This window comes from Tursiops truncatus, chromosome 20 (assembly GCF_011762595.2).
Source record: "Tursiops truncatus isolate mTurTru1 chromosome 20, mTurTru1.mat.Y, whole genome shotgun sequence".
NCBI lineage: Eukaryota > Metazoa > Chordata > Mammalia > Artiodactyla > Delphinidae > Tursiops > Tursiops truncatus.
In genome coordinates this window covers 6,383,573-6,406,044 of record NC_047053.1, presented here as the reverse complement: position 1 = coordinate 6,406,044, position 22,472 = coordinate 6,383,573, and the positions used below count along the sequence as shown (strand labels likewise).

Here is a 22,472-nt window from a genome sequence, read left to right as displayed (position 1 = left end):
GAAGCAAAATTAATTAAAGAGCTTCCTGGTCAGGGGAAGATGAATTACTTCATTATTCTTAACTTTTTCTCTTCTCTATTGGGAGAAAATTAGTAGGCTCCGCGGTATTGGGGGTGGGGGGGGAGCCAATGTGCTGCAGAGCAGTGGTCCTCAAACCTTAATGTGCATAAAAATCACGTGGGGATCTTGTTAAACTACAGATTCTGACTCAGGACACCTGGATGGAGCCTGATTCTGCATTTCTAGTCAGCTCTCAGGTGATCCTGCTGGTCCAGGGACCACTTCTGGGCATCAAGGCTGTAGAGGGAGGTCTAGCTTTGCTGCAGACTTGCAGACAGGTCCCCCATGGCCCTTCCTCTCCTACACAGCGAGGACATACGGGATGGTCTCTGCCACGTCTGATACCGTGATGACACAACAACCTCAAGGTCATCCGAGAGACCTCAGCACCCAGCAGATGCAGAGCCCAAGGCTCTCGAGACTGGGAGGCTCTCGTACCACCTACACAGTTCAGCTTGGCCCCGTACCTCTGCATCATCCCAGTGGAGACTGGATAGGGGGCCCCCAGCTGAGGACCACCCCCTCAAGCAGTACTTCACACGGCTCATGTGTAAGGGCAGCGCCTAGGCTTGGTCCACAGAAAGGGACTCGGCGGGCACAAGAGTCACCAGTCCCGCAGCTGAAACTGACCCAGTGCTGCTACCTGCAGCCCGAGGGGAAACTGCCTGCTCTCCCCTGCAGTTCGTTCCCCGCTCGGCGTCCTGGGCCCCAGAAAGCGCCCCCATGGCCACTGAGCAAACTGCTCTGCCTCTCTGAGCCGGCCCGTGTTGGCCCCACCCTCCAGCTCGAGTCACCAGAGCTGCTGAGTGGGGCCGAGGAACCCTCATCTGGCCGCCTGCATGACCCCCGGCCCCATCCCGCCTCTGCTCCGTCAGAGCTCTCCAGAGCTCTCCGAGAGGCTCCTTCAGCCGGCTCTCACCTGCAACCTGGAGGAGTTGGTACCTCGCCTCCCCGTGTCCGAGCTGCAGTGAATCGCTGCGCGATGGCCGATACCTTCTCCACATCGCACTGTTTTCTTTCAAGTGCCCTTCGTGGGAACTCTCCTTCCCCTCCTCAATTGTTTTCTTTTTTTTTTTGAGTTATAGATTACAGACAATCAAATGCAAACACCCGAAGTTTATACTTAACACCTCCTGAGCTACGCAAGTCATCACCCAGACCCAGCCACAGAGCGTCTCCACGGCTCCGGAAGGACGCCTGCGCTTCTCATAGTAACCGCCCACCTCCTGCCGCAGGTGAGCACTGTTCTCATCACCACTGTAGATTAGTATTCCCTGTTCTCACAGCATCTCATCTCATCCTCAGTTATTCCTGTTCTACAAATAAAAAATCCAAGACAAGTGAGTTGGTCTTTCTAACCTGGTCCTGTACCCGAGCAGGACCCTGTGGAGCCTTCCCAGAACAGACCCCTCCCCCACGCCCAGATCCTCCACCAGCCTCTCACCCGCAGGAGAGTTTTAGCCTCCTAGGCTCTCCCTGAGTTCCAAAGAGAAAAATTAATCAGAGAAGAAAATACAGACGAAAGGAAAAGAGTCATGTAAGACAAAATAAGAAGAGTTTAGCTATTAAAGTCAGGGACCTTTAGTTCCTCCTCAAGGGCTGTAGATAATATTCTGAGCCATTTCCTTTGAGCTGCTTTGCAGATATTGAAACTCCCACCAGGTGGAAGAAGTTGACCGCATGCTGATCACAAGCAGGTAGACTTCAGACCAGCTGGAACCAGGTTGACAGTGTTGACTCTCGATTACCTCGCCACTGACCAATCAGAAGAGTGTCCACGAGCTGATCACGCACCCCACAACGCCCCTCCCTCACCCTGTCTTTAAAAACCTTTCCCTGAAAGCTGTCAGGGGAGTTTGGGCCTTTCCAGCCCTAGCTACCTGGACGCCTTGCTCGGTGCCCTGTGATAAATGCTGCACTTCACCCACACCCTGTGTCAGTGCATTGGCTTTACTGCGTGTGGGCTAGTGGACCCAAGTTTGGTTGGGTAAGAGGCCGACCTGAGTACTGCCTCCCCCATGAGTGGGAGTGGTAACCCCTGTGTCCTCCTTGACTGGGTGCAAACACAGTCACATATGCAACCCGGACAGGATGAGGTGTTGCACCTCCATGATGAGGTGTTGCAGCTCCCTGAAAGCAAAGGACCCAATTTATAAACTTGACTTTTCACTGACTGCATATTCAGTGATATTAAGCAAAAATAGATATCTTTTTGGTGTGATGAGTTTTTTTTTTTTTTTTTTTTTTTTTTTTTTTGCAGTATGCGGGCCTATCACTGTTGTGGCCTCTCCCATTGCGGAGCACAGGCTCCGGACGCGCAGGCCCAGCGGCCATGGCTCACGGGCCCAGCCGCTCCGCGGCATGTGGGATCCTCCCGGACCGGGGCATGAACCCGTGTCCCCTGCATCAGCAGGCGGACTCTCAACCACTGTGCCACCAGGGAAGCCTGGTGGTTATTTTTAAAAGACTGAGTTGGTATCTTCTATAGATGTGCACACATGTGGGACTGGGTGGGGTGGGAATGGGTGGAGATGTAGAAGAAAAAGGTCAGCCGCGTTGAGAGTTACTGAAGCTTGGTGACGGGTGTATCAAGTTCACTAAACTAGGCCACTCTTTGAGTATGTTTAAAATTTCCCACAATAAAAAGGAAACTCAAGTTTTCCTTCAATTAAATATCCACAGAGACGTTCTCCTGAAGTATGACACAAAGTGAGTGACTTTTAAGACCCCCTAGGAGGGGCAACATTAGCGCCCTCAGACTCCTAACGTGAATCAAAGCAACGGTCACGGTGGGCGCCTGGCGAATGGATCAGATGAAGCTCTGCCCTCGGCACTTCCAGGGCCTCCCCGACACTCAAAATAGAGCCAGAGTCCCTGCCATGGACTCCAGCGCCTAATGAATGTGGCTTCCGGCCCCTTCTCCAGCCTCCTGCCCTCCCTGATTCACCAGCCACTGTCACACTGGGCTCCTTGCTCTTCTTGAGCGTCCCATGCTCACTCTGGGGTCAGGGGCTTCCCCCCAGATACTCACATGGCTCACTCCCAGTTTCCAAATGGTCACCTCCTGAAAGAGTCCTTCCATGACCAGTCACACTAATACCCATCCTCGTTACTCTCCAAGCCCTTACCTTCTTTTATTTTTCTTCCCCACTATACGATTATCTGACCCCACTTTATGCATTTATCTGTTGATGGTCTGTCTGCCATACTAAAGACGAGCTCCCCCAGCTAGGAGGGTTCCCTCCTGTCTCCCAGCACAGAGAACAGTCCTGGCACGTGGCAGATGCATGATAAATACTGAAGGAACAGACGAACAGCTCGCTCATGACCTGTTGTTGGACCCTCGAAGGCAAGTAAGCACCACCCTGTGAGCCGAGCACAGGCAGAGATGGCACAGAATTAAACCAACTTGGCCCAGACTGGCAGAAACTAGGCCCAGGAAAATGTGAGCAGCCAGACACAGCAACTGGCCCCTTAGGTCAAAGTGGGAGTGACACTCCATTGTTAAAGCCAGAAATCCTCGATAGGAACAGTCACCATCTGACAGAGCAGCTGCACCTGTGGTCGAAGCCCTCGCTGCAGCCAGCAGCCCTCCAACAACCCGCTGTCCTGAGCATCACATTCTAGAACGTGGAGGACTGCCCTCCTCCTTGGAAGACTCAGAGCTGCTTGAAGACTAACAGGCCCCTGCACCCACCCCACTCCTGAGGAAGAAGCTGCTCTGACCGTGTACTCATGCCCTGCTGTTCCTGTCAGGACCAAACGCCCCAAAACTTCTGGTTTCAACCTGATGGTTTTTCCCAGAAACTTTTTTTTCTATATTTGAATACCATTTAAGAAAACAGGTATGAAGACTTCATTAAGGTAATGTGACCAAACAGCTCCAGGCTCAGGTATGTATGGGGTGGGGGTGGGGGACAGGAGATGGGGTAGTTCCAGGAATTAGGATACTGCAAGGCAGACTCCAGTGTGGGGAGCAGGGGGGTGGAGGCAGGGTAGAAAACACTTATCATCAAACCCACTTGCTGACACCACCTGTTAAGCATGCCTCAAATCACTGCCCTCATCAGGACCAAAAATAACACCAGGCATCACCTCCTGAGCATGTGCTGGTGTTCCACACGGCTTCTCTAACCCTCACAGCGACCTTACCACACCAGTGCTATTATATCCCCAGGTGACAGGTAAGAAAAGTAAGGCTGCGAGAGGTTACCTTAGCATCGTCAGGATGGAAAGCAGGCTGGTTTCAGGGCAATGAACTCCTGAAGAGCAACGCACGATGAATGGACAGGCTGCGTGCAGGCGCTGCACACCGGCCACCCCTGCACGGGAGGAGCCCGAGTCCGGCCAGCTCTGAGGGTTACTGGCCGTGTGGTCCCCAATTCCACGTCACCATTCCCAGAGAACGAAGTCTCTCCACCAACACACCTGAAATGATGCCATCAATCAACAATGGTGAGGGGACAACTGAAGTTTGCCCTGAAAGCTGTTTTTTTCCTCTAGTGAATCCACTACCTAACCTTGGCAAGAGGGGGCTATTTCGGGCTACCTTCAAGTTCAATAATATAATTACACAAAATATAACAAAAATAACAGCTACATAAAAACTGAGCAGCACTGAGCTAGTTTAACAAGTGTTCATAACTGGAGCCTGAGAACACAGCCTGCGTGGGTCCTTAATACTCTGGAATGATACCCATCCAACACTAAACAGCAGTTGCCTATGAGGAAGGTGGGGCAGTGCTGGTTACAGAGACTTGAGCTTGACCTGCCATGTCTAATTTTTTAAAGGAACACACCGGTGGATTTCCACAAGAAAAGATTAATGTTGAAGATCCAAAGGAAATGCATCCAAATAGTTTCCTGGTGGTGGAACAATGGTGGTTTAAAAATTTCTTCAACTTTTCTGTATATTCCAAATTTTTATGTTATAATCATGGAAAGACAAACTTTAAAGTACATTCTTAAATGAACAGAAAATACCTAAGTTCTAAAGAGGGTATGAAGGAACACGTGGCTAGAGGTTATTAATTGTACCTCATTAATAAATAGGAATAACCACCCGTATCTTTACAGAGTAATGTAACTCAGAACTAAGAGTAAAATGTATCAGCTAAATGGATGAAAAATGCTTGTGTGTGACTGCTCTTTGAAAGGGTAGCTCTCTCTCACACACACAATTTAAATTGTGCTATATGCAAAATAAAACACTTCTTCAGAGCACTATTGATTTGAAAATTTTAATTTTTTAATCTTGTATTTAAAAACAATGAGATATTTTACAGTCTCTCATGCAGATGCATTCACAATTTCAAATCATTTACTGGTTTCACATTAGCTGTCCACCCCACACGGGCTTTCTACCGGTATTCAGTGAGTCTCGGCTCTTACACCTGAGGTATTAGCTACCTCACGGACAGCCAGATGCAGAAGGTACTTCCGGGCCTGCTGCATGGACAGCATTCTTATAATTTTCGAATAAATGCCATTTCTTAGAATATTAATTCCACTGAACAGTCCAGCACAAACACCATAGCCCATCCAGGTCAAGGTCTGCAAGTGGCACTTTGCTGAGAGGCAGCCTTGATTTTAATTTCCCGAGATTCACAATGGAAAGGCTGCCCCATGGGTGCACAGAGCCCCCGTTTTGTCTGGGTTCACTCAGGTCCCCATGAGTGCCCCACAGCACTGGGACAGGCAGGGACCTGACTAGAAATTGGGACCCAAGTTCTAATCTAGATTCAGGAGTGAAGCCAGCACCTTAATCTCTGGGATTGTCCGCTCATGAGTAGAGAGATTTGGATTGTCATCTCTGAGGTGCCTTTCCCTGCTTCTAAGCCTCTAAACTTGACACTGGAATGAAGAGCAAATAAAAGTTTCTTCAAAAGCTTCTGTTCCTTTTCTGGATCATGACACAAGCTCTAACCTGCAACAGCTGAGAATGAAGACTGAATTTTCTCCGGCACAAGCTGCTGCCAAGTGATCCACACAAATGTTCTGTGGCTTAAAACAGACCATCTTTTCAAACGTCTGGCATTTTAGATACTTAAGATCTTTGTTACATGAGAGTAGTCTTTTATTAAGTTCCTCACGTTCTTGACAAGGTTCCTGGGAAAGTCATTCCAAACCAACTACTGAGTTGAAGTTTATATAAACTAAATCTTGGTATTTTTTTAGTAAGGGAACCTAAAAGGAGAATGGCACTGTATGAGTTCACTAGGGCGCTTTCACAAAGTACCACAGCACCGGGGCTTGAACCACAGATGTTTATTGTCTCAGCAGTTCTGGTGGCTAGAAGTCCCAGATCAATGGGTCGGCAGGGCTTGTTTCTGGAGGCCTCTCTGTGTCTTCACATGGTCTCCTCTGTGCCTGTGTCCCAATATCTTCTCATAAGAACACCAGGCATGTTGGATGAGGGCCTTCCCTAAAGGCCTCATTTTAACTTCATCACCCTTTTAGAGACTGCCTCCATTGGGTTAGGACTTCAACAAACACATGAATCTGGGGGAAAGTTCGGCCCATAACCACTATAGAGTTTATGACTTTTCTTTTTCATATGCCTTGACATAAATATCTATAGTAGGTTTTAACATTGAGAATTTAAAAACCAAAAGACAGCGCCATGTCACGTGCACAGAGCACAGAACTGATGTGCAAGGAAAGCCCATGTCTGATGAGGCGCCACACCTGTTACGGTCTGTTGAGACTTTCAGAGGCTTTGCAGCAGTTTCAGGTGGAGAATGGTGATAAATGGTCAAGTCCAGACAGCAGGGAAGTTTTGAGTAGTTTTTGTTTCAGAAACAAAAGCCAGCATCTTCCTGAATGGCTGTCTGCCTAGCACTTTGTGGATGGATACACCAGAAGATGACGCACCTAACTCGCCCAGATGCAAACCTGCCCCCCTCCACCCTCAAAACAGTCTCTCAAGGCCCCAGTCCCCCAGCCACCGCATCAGAGGCACCTGGGGTGGCAGGTGTGAACGCAGGTCTTTGCATCCTTCCTCAGCTCAGTGAACCCAGCCCTGGGCCTGGGAACCTGCACTCTAACAAGCACCCACCTACCTGCCCCCTCGAGTCTGGGGGTCTCAGCCCAGAGAGCTATAAGCTGCCATCTCTGCACCCACAAGAAAGGCCACGGTTGTACAAGCTGCAAAAGCACACCTTTATTTCAGAAAAGTGCAATCCGGTACAGGCAGGAGGGTACTCTGTACACACTCATGGTCTGTATCCTCTTACACCCATTTGGCAGGTCCCTGAAAGCCTGGCACATCGTTCAGCTAAAAATCACATGAAAGGTCCCTAGGGAATCTGATCTAATGGTTTGCCCGAAACAACAGCTTTTCTCTACATTAATAAAATCAGCACCTGCTGACAGGGGAACACAATGCAAACCTGACAGTGGTCTTCATTAACAAGCAAGACTACACTAATGCTTTCAAGCATAAAGGTTAACTGTGAATGTCAGAGAGCCTAATTTGATTGTTATCAGCCACCAAGAACTCAAAGAGGAAAGCAAGGTCACTATGGAAGTTACGCTCTTCCTGGAAATTCACTACAACCTGCCAGAGCAAGAGTCCAAGACACTGGAGGGACAGCCATGCTGATCAGAGGGCTCTGCTCACGTGGAGACCCCACGGCTGCGTCTTCTCCAGCTGTGTCCTTCCCTGAGGTCCATTCCGCTGGCTTCACGGCAACTTGGTCCTCTGGTCTCAAGGCGACCATTTGGGAGACTTCTGGTTAAGAATCCATCCTTGCTGAACCCAAGAGTAGCATGCCCTGCCCCAAATTTAGGTGTTCTCCTGGTACGAAGGCCATTCTGTAGGTTGCATGTATACACATATAAGTATCAGCCCCTACGGGAGACAAAGCTTCCTTCCTCTTTAGCAGAAGAGCGCACGGCCGCGCTGCTTTGGCTAGCTCTTTTTCCTGTGTTCCCTCATGTGCGCAGCAATCAAACCAGCTATTTCTGCATTCTTCTTGTTCTGGCCAAAATAATCTAGAAACTCACCATCTGGTCCAATCAAGTACATTATGATTGTATGATCCACCTGCAGAGAAAAGGGGGGAAGGAGAGGATGACAAAAAGTTCACCAAAATAAGCTGCTTATTTTACTGAATAAATGCTACAGGATAAGAGACTTCACATTACTAGTTAAGCAACCTTTGTAGCATCTATTATTTATGGAACAGGCCTGAGTCTATTATACTAAATACACAGCAACGAATTATCTAAAATCTTTCCAGAAATTTGCCGACTATTGCCTGACACATCAGCTAGAACTTGGAATTCTTTTGGTTCAATCCTTAACACACTCATCCACACAATTTCTGAGAAAAGAATGCACTTCTAAGAAATGGCCACTGCCAGCCTTCATTAAACAGCCAATGCTTGGGGAACAGCAAAGCCTGCTTGGGAAGAGCCTACATTTATGACTAAAATATTTCATCTGATCCCTTAAGCATATTATAAAGAGATACCGCACGGGATTAAAAGTGTTGGTGAAAAATACTTTCTTTATTAAGTTCTAGGGTATATTCTTTTATGTTTTAGGAAGAACTGGTGATCATTCAACAGGCTAAATTCTGCTTACCATGTTATATTACAAACAAAAACAGAAAAGTAACCACTAAATATATAATACATAAATTCTAATACAGTATTTAGTCCTCATATTAGTGATTCAAATGGAAACATGACAACGAGTGTTGTCCTCCCCTAAGAACAATCCTACTACGCTGAACAATCCTACCTGAAGCACATCACCCAGAAGTTCCTCAGGAGCCGTAAGTGCTACACCCCCAAGGAGTTACCTTAAATCCATTATGCACTTTCATGGCAAAGTTCTTAAAGTGTTCCTAGCTCCACCTAAAGTTTAGACTAGCCATCAATTTTTTTTACTTATATGCTTCCACAAATCCAATTTTAAATGAGTTGAAGACATGGCACTTAGAATCCTTGGAATTTATTCCAGGCTTGATTGCTGTTTGGCAAACAAAAAGAAAGACAGGAATGCGATCATACATACCAAGCTGGAGACACCCCAAATATACCCAGACACACGATGTGTCTGTTAGATTACCGTGCTTTTATACACACACATTCATAGAGAGTACATGGAAAGAGCCACTTGCTTATTCACATAAGGAAAGAATGTAGACCCAGAGGGCTCAGACAGCTGGTGATCTTGAGGGGGCTGGGAGTAATTCACTGCGGGAGGACAGGGAACCCGCGTTTCTCCAATTGTCTGACAGTCAGAACTAGGTCTCCAGGTGTCTCTTAAAGCCCTACTCCACAGCTTACACCTCGCTTTCTCCCCATTTCTTCCTCTTTCCTATTCTGTCTATTCTCTCTCCCCCTTAAAAAACCAGAATTTCAGCATGTGTTGGGCTTATTTTATGAGTGTTCTTCACATAAATTACTTTCTAATACATAATAAAAAAATTGTTCTACTCAAACTGTCAAACTTGTCAGTGGTCACGTCTCAGTGTTCACTTGGATTGTGGGCAGAGCAAATCATATGTAAATAAGAATGGAAGAATACACAGTAAATGTATACAATGAAGTCTTCCACTCCCTCCAGACTCCCAGAGTCCCTCAGTTCTCCTCAGAGGGCACCACTACCACCAGTTCCTGCTGTTACTCTTCGAGAGAAACCCTCTGTGTCTATTAGTGTGTCGACAACCACCTATTTCTTTTTAGACAGAATTAACAACACACTATACTTGTTTTCTCACTTAGCAATATACTGGACGTTGTTCTGTATCAGTACATATATAGTAGCCTTTTAAAGAATGGTTGCTTGGTTTCCAGTCTTTTTTACAAACAATGCTATAGGTTATCTCTGTAAGACAAATTCCAAAAAATGAGGTCTCTAACCTAAAAAGTATTCCACTTTAAACGCTGATGATACTGACAAACAGCCTTCTTATGAGGGCGTATCAGTTTAATTCCCATCAACAATGCATGGAAGTGCCAGCTCGTCCAATTTCACTCCAACACTGCAGCATTTTCTTTTCCTAAATTAGATTTTGACAGTATCTTTGGCCTTTCTGATCTAACAGGTGAAAAATGGCATCACATTATACAGTTCACATTTCTTTTATTGTGAATAAAACAGAACATCTTTTCTTAGGTGTGAAAGCTATTTGTATTCTTTTGCAAGAGTATTTCCTAATTTTTAGAAAATAATGTAATACTATACATATAACGCAATGATGTGCACATTTAGCTTTCAGTGGAATTCTAAACGCTTGTAACCTGCGTTACATATACTATAGGTCAGAGGATGCCACTCGTATTCAAAGCCAGAAGCTCACCTCTGTTGCTATCGAGATTAAGAAAACTTCATTCCTTCATATCTCAACCTTTAAGGTACTCCCTCATTCCCTTCATGTCCTTAAATCTTAAGAGAAGTTTCCCATACCATGTTGCGGATTAAAATCTGTAACCTCAAAGGACAGAAGTCATACTAATGAAAAACCCAAGAAACTGGAGAGTGTCTCCCCCTACTGGTTGATTTGGCAAATGTACAGCAGTGAACTCACTGATTCTTATCAAACGTCACATTCTTATGGCAGTAGACCAGTATTTACTTGTCAAAATGGGGTCTGGGATGGGTTCTAGAGGATCCAAGAATCTCTGTAAGACGTACATATTTACATCTTGATTTTTAAGACTAAAAAACTTAATATCCATATTCTGGATTATCTGCATGGCTACCTTAGAGTGCAAATCTCAGTGCCCAAACCTTATGTGATTTATGTTTATGAGTTCACTGGCACCTCGCCGTATACACACGTAGGCTACACAATGAAAGGTTTCAAAGTAATTTAAATAAAAAACCACGAGGGGCGGCTGACTATAGAGGTGGGTGTCTCAAATCACATTCCTGTGGTGAGCAGCGCTTCAGTTTCAGCCAAGTATCTCTTACTACGTTAACTGAATGTTTTACTTGTTTTTTTTTTTTTTTTCTTTTTTTTTTGGCGGTACGCGGGCCTCTTACTGTTGCGGCCTCTCCCATTGCGGAGCACAGGCTCCGGACGCGTAGGCTCAGCGGCCATGGCTCACGGGACCAGCCGCTCCGCGGTATGTGGGATCTTCCCGGACCGGGGCACGAACCCGTGTCCCCTGCATCGGCAGGCGGGCTCTCAACCACTGCGCCACCAGGGAAGCCCATGTTTTACTTGTTTATAAGTTGTTTCCTCTAATTTGTAAAATTAATTTTAACTCTAGAATTATGAGCTATAAGCAACAAGACTAAAGGGTGTTACCTAGTTTACAACTGTACATATGTAAACAATTTAATAAAACTATTCAGCACTGGAAGTCAGACTGACTAGCTCAACTGCTCCCACTATCATCATAAGTTAAACCTCAAAACCAGTCAATACAACTCTTTCATAGGAAGAGTAACGAATTCTGAAAAGCTCTTGTTTCTCCACAGCTTCCTTTCTGCTCTCCTCTCATTCTTCTCATGCTGCTGGTGTGACAAGAGGAAACCACAGTAGGGTCCCTCTACTTTCCTTAAACTTAGGGTGTAAGAAGAAAATGCTAATTTTTCTTGTCTTTTTCTCCCATGAACCCAAGTTTCCCTAAGTCTATGAGGCACCACAACTAGGAAATGTGTGGGCTTAAGGCAAAGGGACCAGAAACGTGCTTTTAATTTAGGCCAAAGGCTACAGTGCTGGGACTTCCCTGGGGGCGCAGTGGTTGGGACTCTGTGCTCCCAGTGCATGGGGCCTGGGTTCGATCCCTGGTCAGGGAACTAGATCCCACATGCGTGCCGCAACTAAAAGTTCGCATGCCACAACTAAGAAGCCCGCCTGCCGCAACTAAGACCCAGCACAACCAAATAAATAAATAAATAAAACATTAAAAAAAAAAAAAAAGCTACAGGGGCACATGTGCTCCAGGTTCAAAAGTGGTGAGGAAATCACAGTGGGCCATAGAGACAAAGCACCACAGTGGGATGTCCCCTCTGCATGTCACTCTTGGGAGCTGGCCATGGCGTTGCGGGAAGAGCAACAACTCAGGATCCTGACCATCTTTCTTCCTACAAAACCAGCTCTGCGGCTGGAAAGGCTCTTATGATTAATCACTTTGTCTAACCAATACTATAGAGAAACTAGAGCATGACAACTGAGGAAAAAACCTGAAATGATACTAAAATACAATGTCAACTCTTCATGTGATAGGGAAAAACGTCCACACTGAGAAGGAAACTGGGTGCGTAGGGGTGGCGCTTATGCTTCACTGTGAAACCACTGACTAGAACAGGAACAAGGTGACCCAGGACTCCTGGGCAGTGCTGATGAACGTGAAGACGGCTCTTTAATGTAAGAGCTATAGAAGAACAACCTGATAGAATTTGTTCTTCATCATTAAAAAAACTTCATTAAGTTTTTAATTAATTAAAAAAATTAATTAATTAATCCTAATTATGTAGAGCATAATAGCTGCAAATGCAACTAAACAGAAAATTATGCAAACGCATAGTTGGTATGAAAAGAAATCTTATGGGAAGTCTAGTTGCCTATGGCTTTCTTTTCTCTTGCTTTTCAGAATTCTTACTCACTCAACCCAAAAACGCAGTTCCCTACGGCCTAACACTACTTCTCAAAAGGAGTATATTTCTTATACCTCTTCATTGAGGGCAGAGAGAACCAATACGATGTTTATCAACTAAAATGAGCTTTGCCCCAAACGATTATATTATATTATATTGAATCTAAGATATCCCTGATTTTATATTGCTCTGTAATTTTATGTGCCACTAGAAAAGCAGGCAATTAAACTCTAAGAACAATGAATATAAATTAAACAATCATCCTTCAAAAAATAGATATACTTCTTCTATCCTTTCAAACATCCCTAATTATTAAGGAATTTGCTATGATCTCAGATTATCTTTCGTTTTAATTTCATTTTTAAAGCCAGTCATCACGGAAAGCTATGTGAATGTCTGGGACCTGGGAGCCTGTCCAGGTGTTGAAAGCTGTGCATTTGCTTACTATGTAGTCCTCGTCTTCATCCTTGGGGCCAGGGCTGTAATACACTCTGAATGCTCTGGCCACTTGATCGATCTCTTCTTTTGTGCCAGTTAAGCCAATCAGTTTGGGAGAAAATTCTAAATAAAAAATGAGAAAGACAGTGAAAAAGAAGCAAGTGAAACAACCATCCCTACACTTCAAAAAACAGTATCCGTTATACAGCAGCCCTACTGCCACTTTCCTCCTGTGAGTCCCTAAACATTTCTTCACGTTTCAAGGAAAAACAAATTCGCATAGAACAAATGAAAATTCTCCTCTGTAATATATGTTACATTCACCAAGATAGATCACACTGGAATTAAACTAGAAATCAATGGCAGAAAGATATCTGGAAAATCCCCAAACGCATGGAAATTAAACACACTTCTAAATAACACATGAGCCAAAGAAGAAATCTCAAGAGAAATTTAAAAAATATCTTGAATAAAATAAAAATGGAAACACAACTTATTGAATCCATATAGTAGAAAAGAAGATCTAAAATCAATAATATAAGTTTCCACCTTAGGATCTAGAAAAAGAGCAAATTAAATCCAGAGTATGCAGAAGAAGAGAATTAGAGCAGAAATCAATGAAACTTAAAACAGGCTATTAATAGAGAAGAGCAATGAAACCAAAAGTTGGTTTTTGGTAATATATAAGTCAAATCCTTTCATGACTAGTAAAGAGCTGGAGGGAATATATTCTAATTATTTAAATCACAATTTTTGTTAATTTAGTGGTTCTTAAATATTTAGGTGTACTTCTGAGATATGCTGAAGTTTAAAGATACTATTATGAATTAAGCACGACAGTTTTCCATTGTATCATATGAGAAAAAAGTTTGCCCGACAATTAGTTCATACCAGATCAAAATACCTGTATCTCATTTTCTAACATAAAACCTCACAGCATGCACTTGCTATTAAGTTTTTGGAATTCATGTAAGTAAGCTGGGGAAGTCACTTAAAAGACCTGGATTCATCAGACTACTGAGCCGAGTCCAACATTTAACAGCAGTACCTTCTTCCAAAGGTAGAGGTAGCCTATTTTTATTCTTTGGACTAACTCATTCTAAATTGGAAAACTGCTCAGGTGCTGAAAAAGCAAGGTGGCTTGTTCTTTTTCCCTACGCTCTGACTAAATGAAGAGAAGGTGAGTGAAGCCTGAATTAGTTGCACATCCAAACCTTTTCAAAAAATTGTTGAAATTGCAGTTAATTTTCTAAATACCAACTTAAATATTTAAAAATCCCCCCCAAATGCAACTAGAAATGATCATATCATCAATCACTGTATGTACCTGCTGATGAAGAATATTACTGTAAGGTTTTGGTATTTCCATTAAGTACGGCAACTCAAATGTCTACTCATTTGGGGATTATCTAAGGTTTGGTTAATATGTGATAATAAACAATTGCCAATATGACACACATTTAAATTGGAGATCATTTATCACCCAATGAGTTATACCTGCTTTAGAAAATAACGATGTTATTGCTCAAGTTTCTGACATACCTGTAAACTGTGGACATAAATTCTGCTTGTATATAATAAAAACTCTACAACTTCAACGAGAAAACAAACCTTTGTAACCTTGGGTTAGGCAAAGATCTCTCATATATGAAACCAAAAAAATTATCTATAAAAGAACAAGCTAATAAACTGAACTTCATCAAAATGGAAACTGCTCTTCAAAAGCCATGGCTGACATGACAAGCCATAGACCGAGAGGAAATATTTGCAAATCATACACCTGATAAAAGACTTGTATCAGGACTATAAATGATAAATAAATAAGTAAAAATAAACAGCCCCATAAAAATGAGTAAAAGATGTGGAGACGCTTTACCAAAGAAGACCTACAGATGGCAAATAATGGCATGAAAAGATGCTTAATGTTAAAAGTTATTAAGGGAAACGCATTAATAAAACCACAATGAGATACCACTAAGCACCTACTGAAGTGGCTAAAATTAAAAAGACTGGCCCTACTAAGTGTGCAAGGATGTGGAGGAGCTGGAGCTCTCACACTGCCAGCGCGAGTGTAAAAACGTACCGCCACTTCCGAAAAAAGTGGCAGTTTCTTAAAAAGTTAAACATTCACCTATCATATGACCCAGCCACTCCACTTGCAGGTATTTACTCAAGAGAAATGAAAGCGTGTGTCCACACAAAGACGTACATGTACATGAGTGCTCAGCAGCTTTATCTGTAATAGCCAAAGACTGGAATGTCCATCAATGGGATACTACTCAGCAATAAAAATGAACTGTTGACACACGCTACAACATGGATGAATCTCAACAGAATAACACTGAAGGAAGTCATTAAAAAGAAAGAGCATATACTGTATAATTCCATTTACATAAACTTCTAAAAATGCAAACTAATCTATATTGATGGAAAGCAGATCAGTGGTTGCCTGGAGACACGAGGTGGGTGCAGAGGAGGGACATGAAGGAGGAATTAGCAAGGGACATGGAAGCTGCTGGGGGTGATGGATATGTTCACTCTGACTGTGGTGATGGTTTCCCAGGTGCACACATGTGTCAAAATGTAACACACTGTGCACCTTAAGTATGTACTCTTTTTATATGGCAACTATCTCTCAATACATGAGTTAAATAATAAAATATACAGGTCTTACATAAGACACATTTTAAAATAACTCAAAGTTTTAGTGGATATGCATTAGAAGATATCATACAATAAAAATAAATAGAAAACTATTCATTAGTCCTTCTGACCAGTAGCTTAAATCAATTCCACCATAATTAAAATGGAAATTCCTGATTTTTAAGCACGCATGTTCCACACACTAGTACAACAACAAAACCTGTCTGATCAGATTTTTATTCTCATCACTTTTTTCAGCTTAAGAAACTTGAATTCAGAGAAATTACCCAAGCTCACAAGAACCTAAACATTCACCCTTAATTCTAGCATAATTTATAGTCTTTAAAAGTACCTTCTAGGGCTTTCCTGGTGGCACAGTGGTTGAGAATCTGCCTGCTAATGCAGGGGACATGGGTTCGAGCCCTGGTCTGGGAGGATCCCACATGCCGCGGAGCAACTAGGCCCGTGAGCCACAATTACTGAGACTGCGCGTCTGGAGCCTGTGCTCCGCAACAAGAGAGGCCACGATAGTGAGGCCCGCGCACCGCGATGAAGAGTGGCCCCCGCTTGCCGCAACTAGAGAAAGCCCTCGCACAGAAACGGGAGCCAACACAGCCATAAATAAATAAATAAATAAATAAATAAATAAGCAAATAAATAAAATTTGAAAAAAAAAGAAAAAAGGCAAAATTCCTTAAAAAAAAGTACCTTCTAATAGTTTTTAAGTGCATGTTGAGATGTCTGAATTGAAATTCTTCCTTAAAATGGTTATGTGTTTATCATTAATATTTTAGATTTATAAAATATACACTATGAATTCAAAATGTGCTTATATTTCATAATTTTTCTTTAATCTCCCAATGAACATATTCCCAGAATGTCCGTCTGTCCTAATTTTACAAAGGGAAGAGTAAGGTAATCAGAAGCAATGTGTCCCCTCAATTCAAGGGTCTCTTTACTTTGTTGATATATGAAGTTCAATCTTTCCTCTGTGACAAAATAAAGAGCTCTGCACCAGGAACTGAGAGGCCTCTTCCTTATTTATTTACTTACCGGCCTCAGTCACAATTCTGAGACTCTTTTCATCCACCTATAAAACTGGTGACAGTACCATATATCCCCTGTATCTTACAAAGCATTCCAAGGTCCAAATAAGCTGATCTTTCAAAAACTGTAAGAGCTAAACACATGTAAACCATTGTGAATAAACACACCTTTTACATAATTTGCGATGGCTTCTTTTGTGTCCCTCTCCGGGTCAATAGTGATGAAAAGTGGAGTTAAATCTGGCAGAGTTGGAATACTATCTGAAAGAAAGTTCTCATTAATCAGTATTCACATTTTAAGGGAAAAGAAAAACAGCAATTACAGCAGCGTGTAGGGAGTGCTACAGCAAGGTGTTAAGGCAACACAGAGGGACATCTAACACGGATGGGGAAGGGGATGGGACAGCCTCCAGGAAAGGCAGATATATATATATCTGTGGTGCAATCAGATAGACAGCCTATCAAATATCTGCACCCCTGCACACATGCTGTTACTCAGAATCACATCACGTGGATATCCTGTCTCCTAATCCAATGCAATGTTTGTAGGATTCCCCCGCCCCACCCACCATTTCTCAAGGGCAAAGAAACTATTGATAAGGACTGAATATCCTGGAACAATTCATTTTAAGAAGGATATACATCACAGACCATACCACAGATTTCCTAGTCTAACCATCAGTCACCAGGGAAAAAGCAATGGCAGTGTCAGTGATGAAAGGCTACAAAAAGAAAGGGACACAAAGCAGAGTTAAGGGAGACCCAGACCACACCAACATTTTTAAGCAACCTAACATTTAGCATCAAAACAAGCTTCCTTTGGTAAAGAATAAGGTCATGGGAATCACAGCCGCTAACAAGCCTAACACTGAGATTTTATGTTCTCACAAACTGAATAATTACAACCCTCCACCTAACAGTAATATAAGAATGTGAAAAGCATAGTAACATTAGGGACATCAAGTAAACACATACTTTTTTATAGCAAGAGATGGCTTTCTTACCTATTTCATCCACAACTTGAATCATTTTTTCTAGTTCTTCTGGACAGATATCAGGGCAATGAGTGAAACCAAAATAAATCAATACCCATTGACCGAGGTAGTCCTTATCAGTTTTGGGCTCGCCAGTATGAGTTGTGAGGGAAAATGGGCCCCCAAGTAAAGGCTTTCCGATGCTTCGCTGCCGTTCCTTCTCCAGCTCTTAAACACACACGAACACACACCGAAGGGGAAAAAAAAAGTCAATCTAACCACAGGTACTCAAATGCCTGATCTATGGTTCATTCTATACTAGTGACTGAGGGCACAAAATATGGAAGAAATAGCCTCAGTTTTCAAGAAGCTTAAAAAATCTTTTAAATAAGCATAAAACAATAAAATAAAATCAAATGCTATTGTATATAGTAAGGACTACAAGAAAAGAAAGTGGTTAAACTATTTTCTTCCTCCTCCAGAACAATTCGGTCCTTAGCCATCAGGTGTGGCCACGATGGGGGTGAGGGCAGGGCAGAGCAGAATGTCTGAGCCCAAGTGGGCGAGGTGGGTGGCCTGGCAGTGGGTGTCTGAGCCTGAATGTGCTGAGGAGGGCAGCTGTGTGAGGAGAGGACAGCAGCGATGGGAGCTCAGTTACACACAGGGGCTTGACCAAATAAGTAAATACATTAAAGAGCTATGGATGAAAAAGGAGTTAGATCGATGGAAGGAGAGAAAACTAGAATGAACGCTGAAGTATTGGAAAGAAATGGGAGGTACAATACAAACTTACAGTTTCAATATATATAGATACAGAAATAAGTATAGATGTAAATAAGCACATCTCTCTCCTAGCTCTGTCCACTGAAAGGACCCAGGGGCGGATACACCCCAATAGCAATGAGCTCATATCCTGACTTCTAATATCCTCCACTAAAAGGAAATGAGGCTTTTTAGAGAAACGGCTGATACCAGGACTGGGGCAGAGAAAGTACACGAACCTAGAACATCCTTTTGTGTCAGAATTAAGGAAGAACCCAAAGCACATAGGAGGCATGTCAAAAGGAAACAGAAGCCTGTGTCGAAGGGGCTCCCACTGACCAATCTGGGACGATGTGAGCGTCAAACCAAAGAGAATGATGGATTACAACTCACTGGCTTGCTAGGAAATCATGAATCACACTGATATAAATAAATGAATTGAGAGTTTGATGGGGAACAGAATATTTACATGTATAAATACATAATATTTACATGTGTAAATGTACATCACAAAATACACATTAATTACATTTCCAGTAGAGAAACCTGACAGACACCACCTTAAACAAGTGATCAAACTGAACTTAAATCAGTAATGGGACAAACTGAAATCATATGACACCTGACTAAATGCAATGAGAACACAGCGTCCTGAATCTAACCATGAGAAAACATCAGACAAACCCAAACGAAGGGACAGTCTACAAAATAAGTGGCCTGTAATCTTCCAAGCTGTCAAGGTCATGAGAGTCCGGTAAAGGCTGAAAAACTGTTACAAACTGAAGGAGACCAAAGAAAAAACTAGGTATGAGGCGTGGCTCTGAACTGGATCTTTCTGCTATAAAAGGAGGGCATCAGTTGGGACTTCCCTGGCAGTCCAGTGGTTAAGACTCTGTGCTTGTACTGTGGGGGGCATGGGTTCAATCCCTGGTTGGGGAACTAAGATCCCGCATGCCACAAGGCACAGCCAAAAAAATTAAAAATAAGTAAAATAAAATAAAGGAGGGCATCAGTTGCACAGCTTGAATGAGGTCTGAAGATTGAACGGTGTTAACATATTGATGTTAATTTTCTGATTTTGATGGCTGCATTGTGGTTATGTTGGAGAATGTCCTTCTTTGTAGAAAATACACAATAAAGTATTGGGAGATGGTGAAGCATCATGTCAGCAAATACTCTCAAACAACTTAGGCACACTTCTTTTTTTTTTTCCAAAGAAGATGTTGGGGGTAGGAGTTTATTAATTAATTAATTAATTATTTTGCTGTGCTGGGTCTTCGTTTCTGCGCGAGGGCTTTCTCTAGTTGTAGCAAGCGGGCGCCACTCTTCATCGCGGTGCGCGGGCCTCTCACTATCGTGGCCTCTCCTGTTGCGGAGCACAGGCTCCAGATGCGCAGGCTCAGTAGTTGTGGCTCACGGGCCTAGCTGTGCCGCGACATGTTAGATCTTCCCAGACCAGGGCTCGAACCCGTGTCCCCTGCATTAGCAGGCAGATTCTCAACCACTAAGCCACCAGGGAAGCCCCAAGGCACACTTTTAATACTGTTTCATAATACAAGTTTTTATAAAACAAAATTATTAACTGAAGGTGAAATTCCAAACTAAAGTCATAAGAAGCTTGGCTTTTTCTACAATCGTCTCTACCATTACTTTCCTAGTTTGTCAGGTCTGTTTCATTTTGAAATTGAAGGAACTTAACTGCTTATTAAAATATGAAAATCATATCAATAAAACACTGCTTGCTACACAAAAGAAATATACCTGTATATCAATATGGATCTTATATTCCTAAAGTTCTAAAGCCTATGAATTTTCACTCCCAGCTGTAAACATTATCCTTTGTGTAATGTCATCAAAAGAGACTCTCTAAAGAATCAAAACAGAGTAAGTGATACTTTAAAGGTTTACTGGAAACTTCTAAAACAAATCTTTAAAGTCCTGAAATATTCACTAAAATATAAAATTCTTGTAAACAGTTTCTAAACACTCTGAGTGTTAGTCCAGAGCCGTTCCTTGCCGTGAAATTCCCTCTGGCCTGGCAGAACCTCATCTAGTGAATCCTTTACTTCTGTGTCTGTTTCACTGTCATGGGCGCCTCAGTGGCTGGACTGCACCTTAGTCATCTTTGCACCCTCTGGACTTCTTACTATCTACATCCAGATCTGTCCACAATAAGTCTTTTCACATGGTTAGACAGTGGTGCCCTGAACACATAAGACAGTGGAAAAACAGGTGAAACCAAATAAGGTTTGTAGGTTAGGGAACAGTACTGTATGAACTTTAATTTCTCACTTTTGATAAATTAGCCATAGTTACACAAGATATTAACATTAGGGGAAGAAAGGTGAAAGATACATGGAAACTGTCATTTTTACAACTCTTCTGTAAACCTAAAATTATTTCTAGATAAAAAGCTTAAAAACAACAATGACAAAAAGATGACAGTCCACAGCCAGGAGGGATTTTATTCAGCGCTGACCAGATAATATCTACTTACTCTCTGTCTTTTCTTTCTTGAAGTACTTCATCCCAGCCAGTAAAACTCCTCCAACAGCAAATGTGATGGCTAAGGACTTCCAGGAAACAGGCTACTGGGGCAGAGATTTCAAAAATAAAAATACTAAAAAGATGAAAACATTTAATCACACTAAACTTATTACAGTATTTTTGAAGCTACCTACACACAGGCCTCGATCTTGTTAAACGGACAGCATGTTTCACGTTACTTTGGGATGAGAAAATACTGAAAGTTTCTGGGGATGCAGTTGCATCTGGGCTCCTAACACAATTACAAAGGCACTTCTTTCCAAGGGAAGGTTCCCTAAGTCGATTTCTTTTCATGTGGAAAAAAAGACCCAAGGCTCAAGCACCATGATTGTTACCACGTGTGACCCAGATCCCAACTGCTGATTTAAAAACCAGTTAATCACCTGCTTGTGCTGATATTGAGAATACATAGAAATAAACCAAATAAATTTAGGAGGTTAACCTAACTCTGGCTTCCAAAAGTAACAAAGCCAAAGTAGAAGACAGCTAAAAGTGGAACGTCTTGCAAACTGCATCATTATTTCTTTGTACTTTTTCCAAGTCCCAAGATAAAATAACTCATTAACCTTCCCCCAGCTCCGAAGACCACTTCTCTTGCCTATCACTAGAGCCTAATGGCTCTTAAGTTCTTTTGGGGTCAGAACTAGAACCCGGGAGAAACCAAAGAAAAAAGGCATATCCAGCACGCCACTACGACCCACATGTGCTCAATTTCAGCATATACACACCAGACCTCCGAAGGGAGAGCCAAGTGATAAATAATAAAAATGCTCTGACGCGCTTCAATCTTGGGAAACTTAAGGTTGAGACCCAGCCCCCACGCTTAGAACACCTGAAACTTATTTTCTTGGCGCAAAAGCTAACTAAAATCCAAGCCCGGGTATCTAACCACGTGGAGAGGGTGTCGGTTCTGAGGTTCTCTTTACCGCTGAGGGTCCGTGCAAACCGGAGGAAAATGCGGGATGAGATTCTGTGACCCAGGGAGGTCAACCGGCGGAGTGGAGGACAACTTGAGGCCGAGTGGTTTCTGAGGTTATGACCAAGTGGGATAGGAAGGGCGCGCAGGGTTGACTGGCGAGCAAAGGCAGGGCTCCAGGTGTGCACTCACCCGGGGCTGCGAGGGGCGCGTGGGGTCTCCGCCGCCCTTCGGCTCCGGTCCTGACGACCCGGGCGGGGGCTGCCTCGCCGTGCTGAGGAGCCGGCACCGCAGGCAGCTGCCAACGAGCCCCGAGGCCCGCCACGCCTCCTCTGGCGGCGCGCGGAGCCGCCCCAGCATGACCTTCGCGGTCCCCTCCCCGGGGCCCCAAACCCCGAGGCCGCGAGGCAAGAGAAACCAAAGTTTGCTACTCGGAAGCCGCATTATCCGGCCGGGCGCGCGCAACAAGCCCGCCATGAGCTCGAGAGACCGCGCCTCCTTTGCCCCGCCCCTCGACTTCC

The 22,472-nt window shown here is 43.4% G+C and overlaps 2 protein-coding genes across 3 annotated transcripts in view; both read right to left on the bottom strand.

The window, feature by feature from the left end:
- LOC101324002 (myosin-3) overlaps positions 1-4,483 on the bottom strand; it is a 63,088-nt gene extending 58,605 nt beyond the window's left edge. The window contains exon 1 of the mRNA XM_073797339.1: positions 4,274-4,483. The gene's annotated coding sequence lies outside the window, so the exon portion shown is untranslated. The remainder of the gene's footprint in view (positions 1-4,273) is intronic.
- Positions 4,484-7,197: 2,714 nt separating this feature from the next.
- On the bottom strand, positions 7,198-22,454 carry SCO1 (synthesis of cytochrome C oxidase 1). 2 transcript variants are annotated; one of them, XR_012328496.1, is made up of 7 exons: positions 22,144-22,454; positions 20,986-21,076; positions 17,757-17,954; positions 16,921-17,013; positions 13,071-13,186; positions 8,871-9,040; positions 7,904-8,107 (listed from the first exon to the last, which is right to left on the bottom strand). XR_012328496.1 is itself a non-coding variant. In XM_019944145.3 (6 exons), the coding sequence occupies exons 1-6, from the start codon at positions 22,426-22,428 to the stop codon at positions 7,973-7,975; spliced, it is 918 nt and encodes a 305-aa protein (XP_019799704.2). In that variant the 5' UTR covers positions 22,429-22,452; the 3' UTR covers positions 7,198-7,972. The 2 variants fall into 2 exon arrangements, 1 of the variants encoding a protein (XP_019799704.2); XM_019944145.3 differs by lacking the exon at positions 8,871-9,040 and having other exon boundaries at positions 7,198-8,107; positions 22,144-22,452.
- Positions 22,455-22,472: the final 18 nt, after the last annotated feature.

Excerpts from the sequence above, each read along its gene's own strand:
- SCO1 (XM_019944145.3), bottom strand. The coding sequence starts at position 22,428 with ATGGCGGGCTTGTTGCGCGCGCCCGGCCGGATAATGCGGCTTCCGAGT. Across the intron at positions 17,955-20,985 it reads CAAGAAAGAAAAGACAGAGA|AGCTGGAGAAGGAACGGCAG; the intron begins GTAAGTAGATAT and ends TGTGTGTTTAAG. Across the intron at positions 8,108-13,070 it reads ATGAAGACGAGGACTACATA|GTGGATCATACAATCATAAT; the intron begins GTAAGCAAATGC and ends TTTTCTCTGCAG.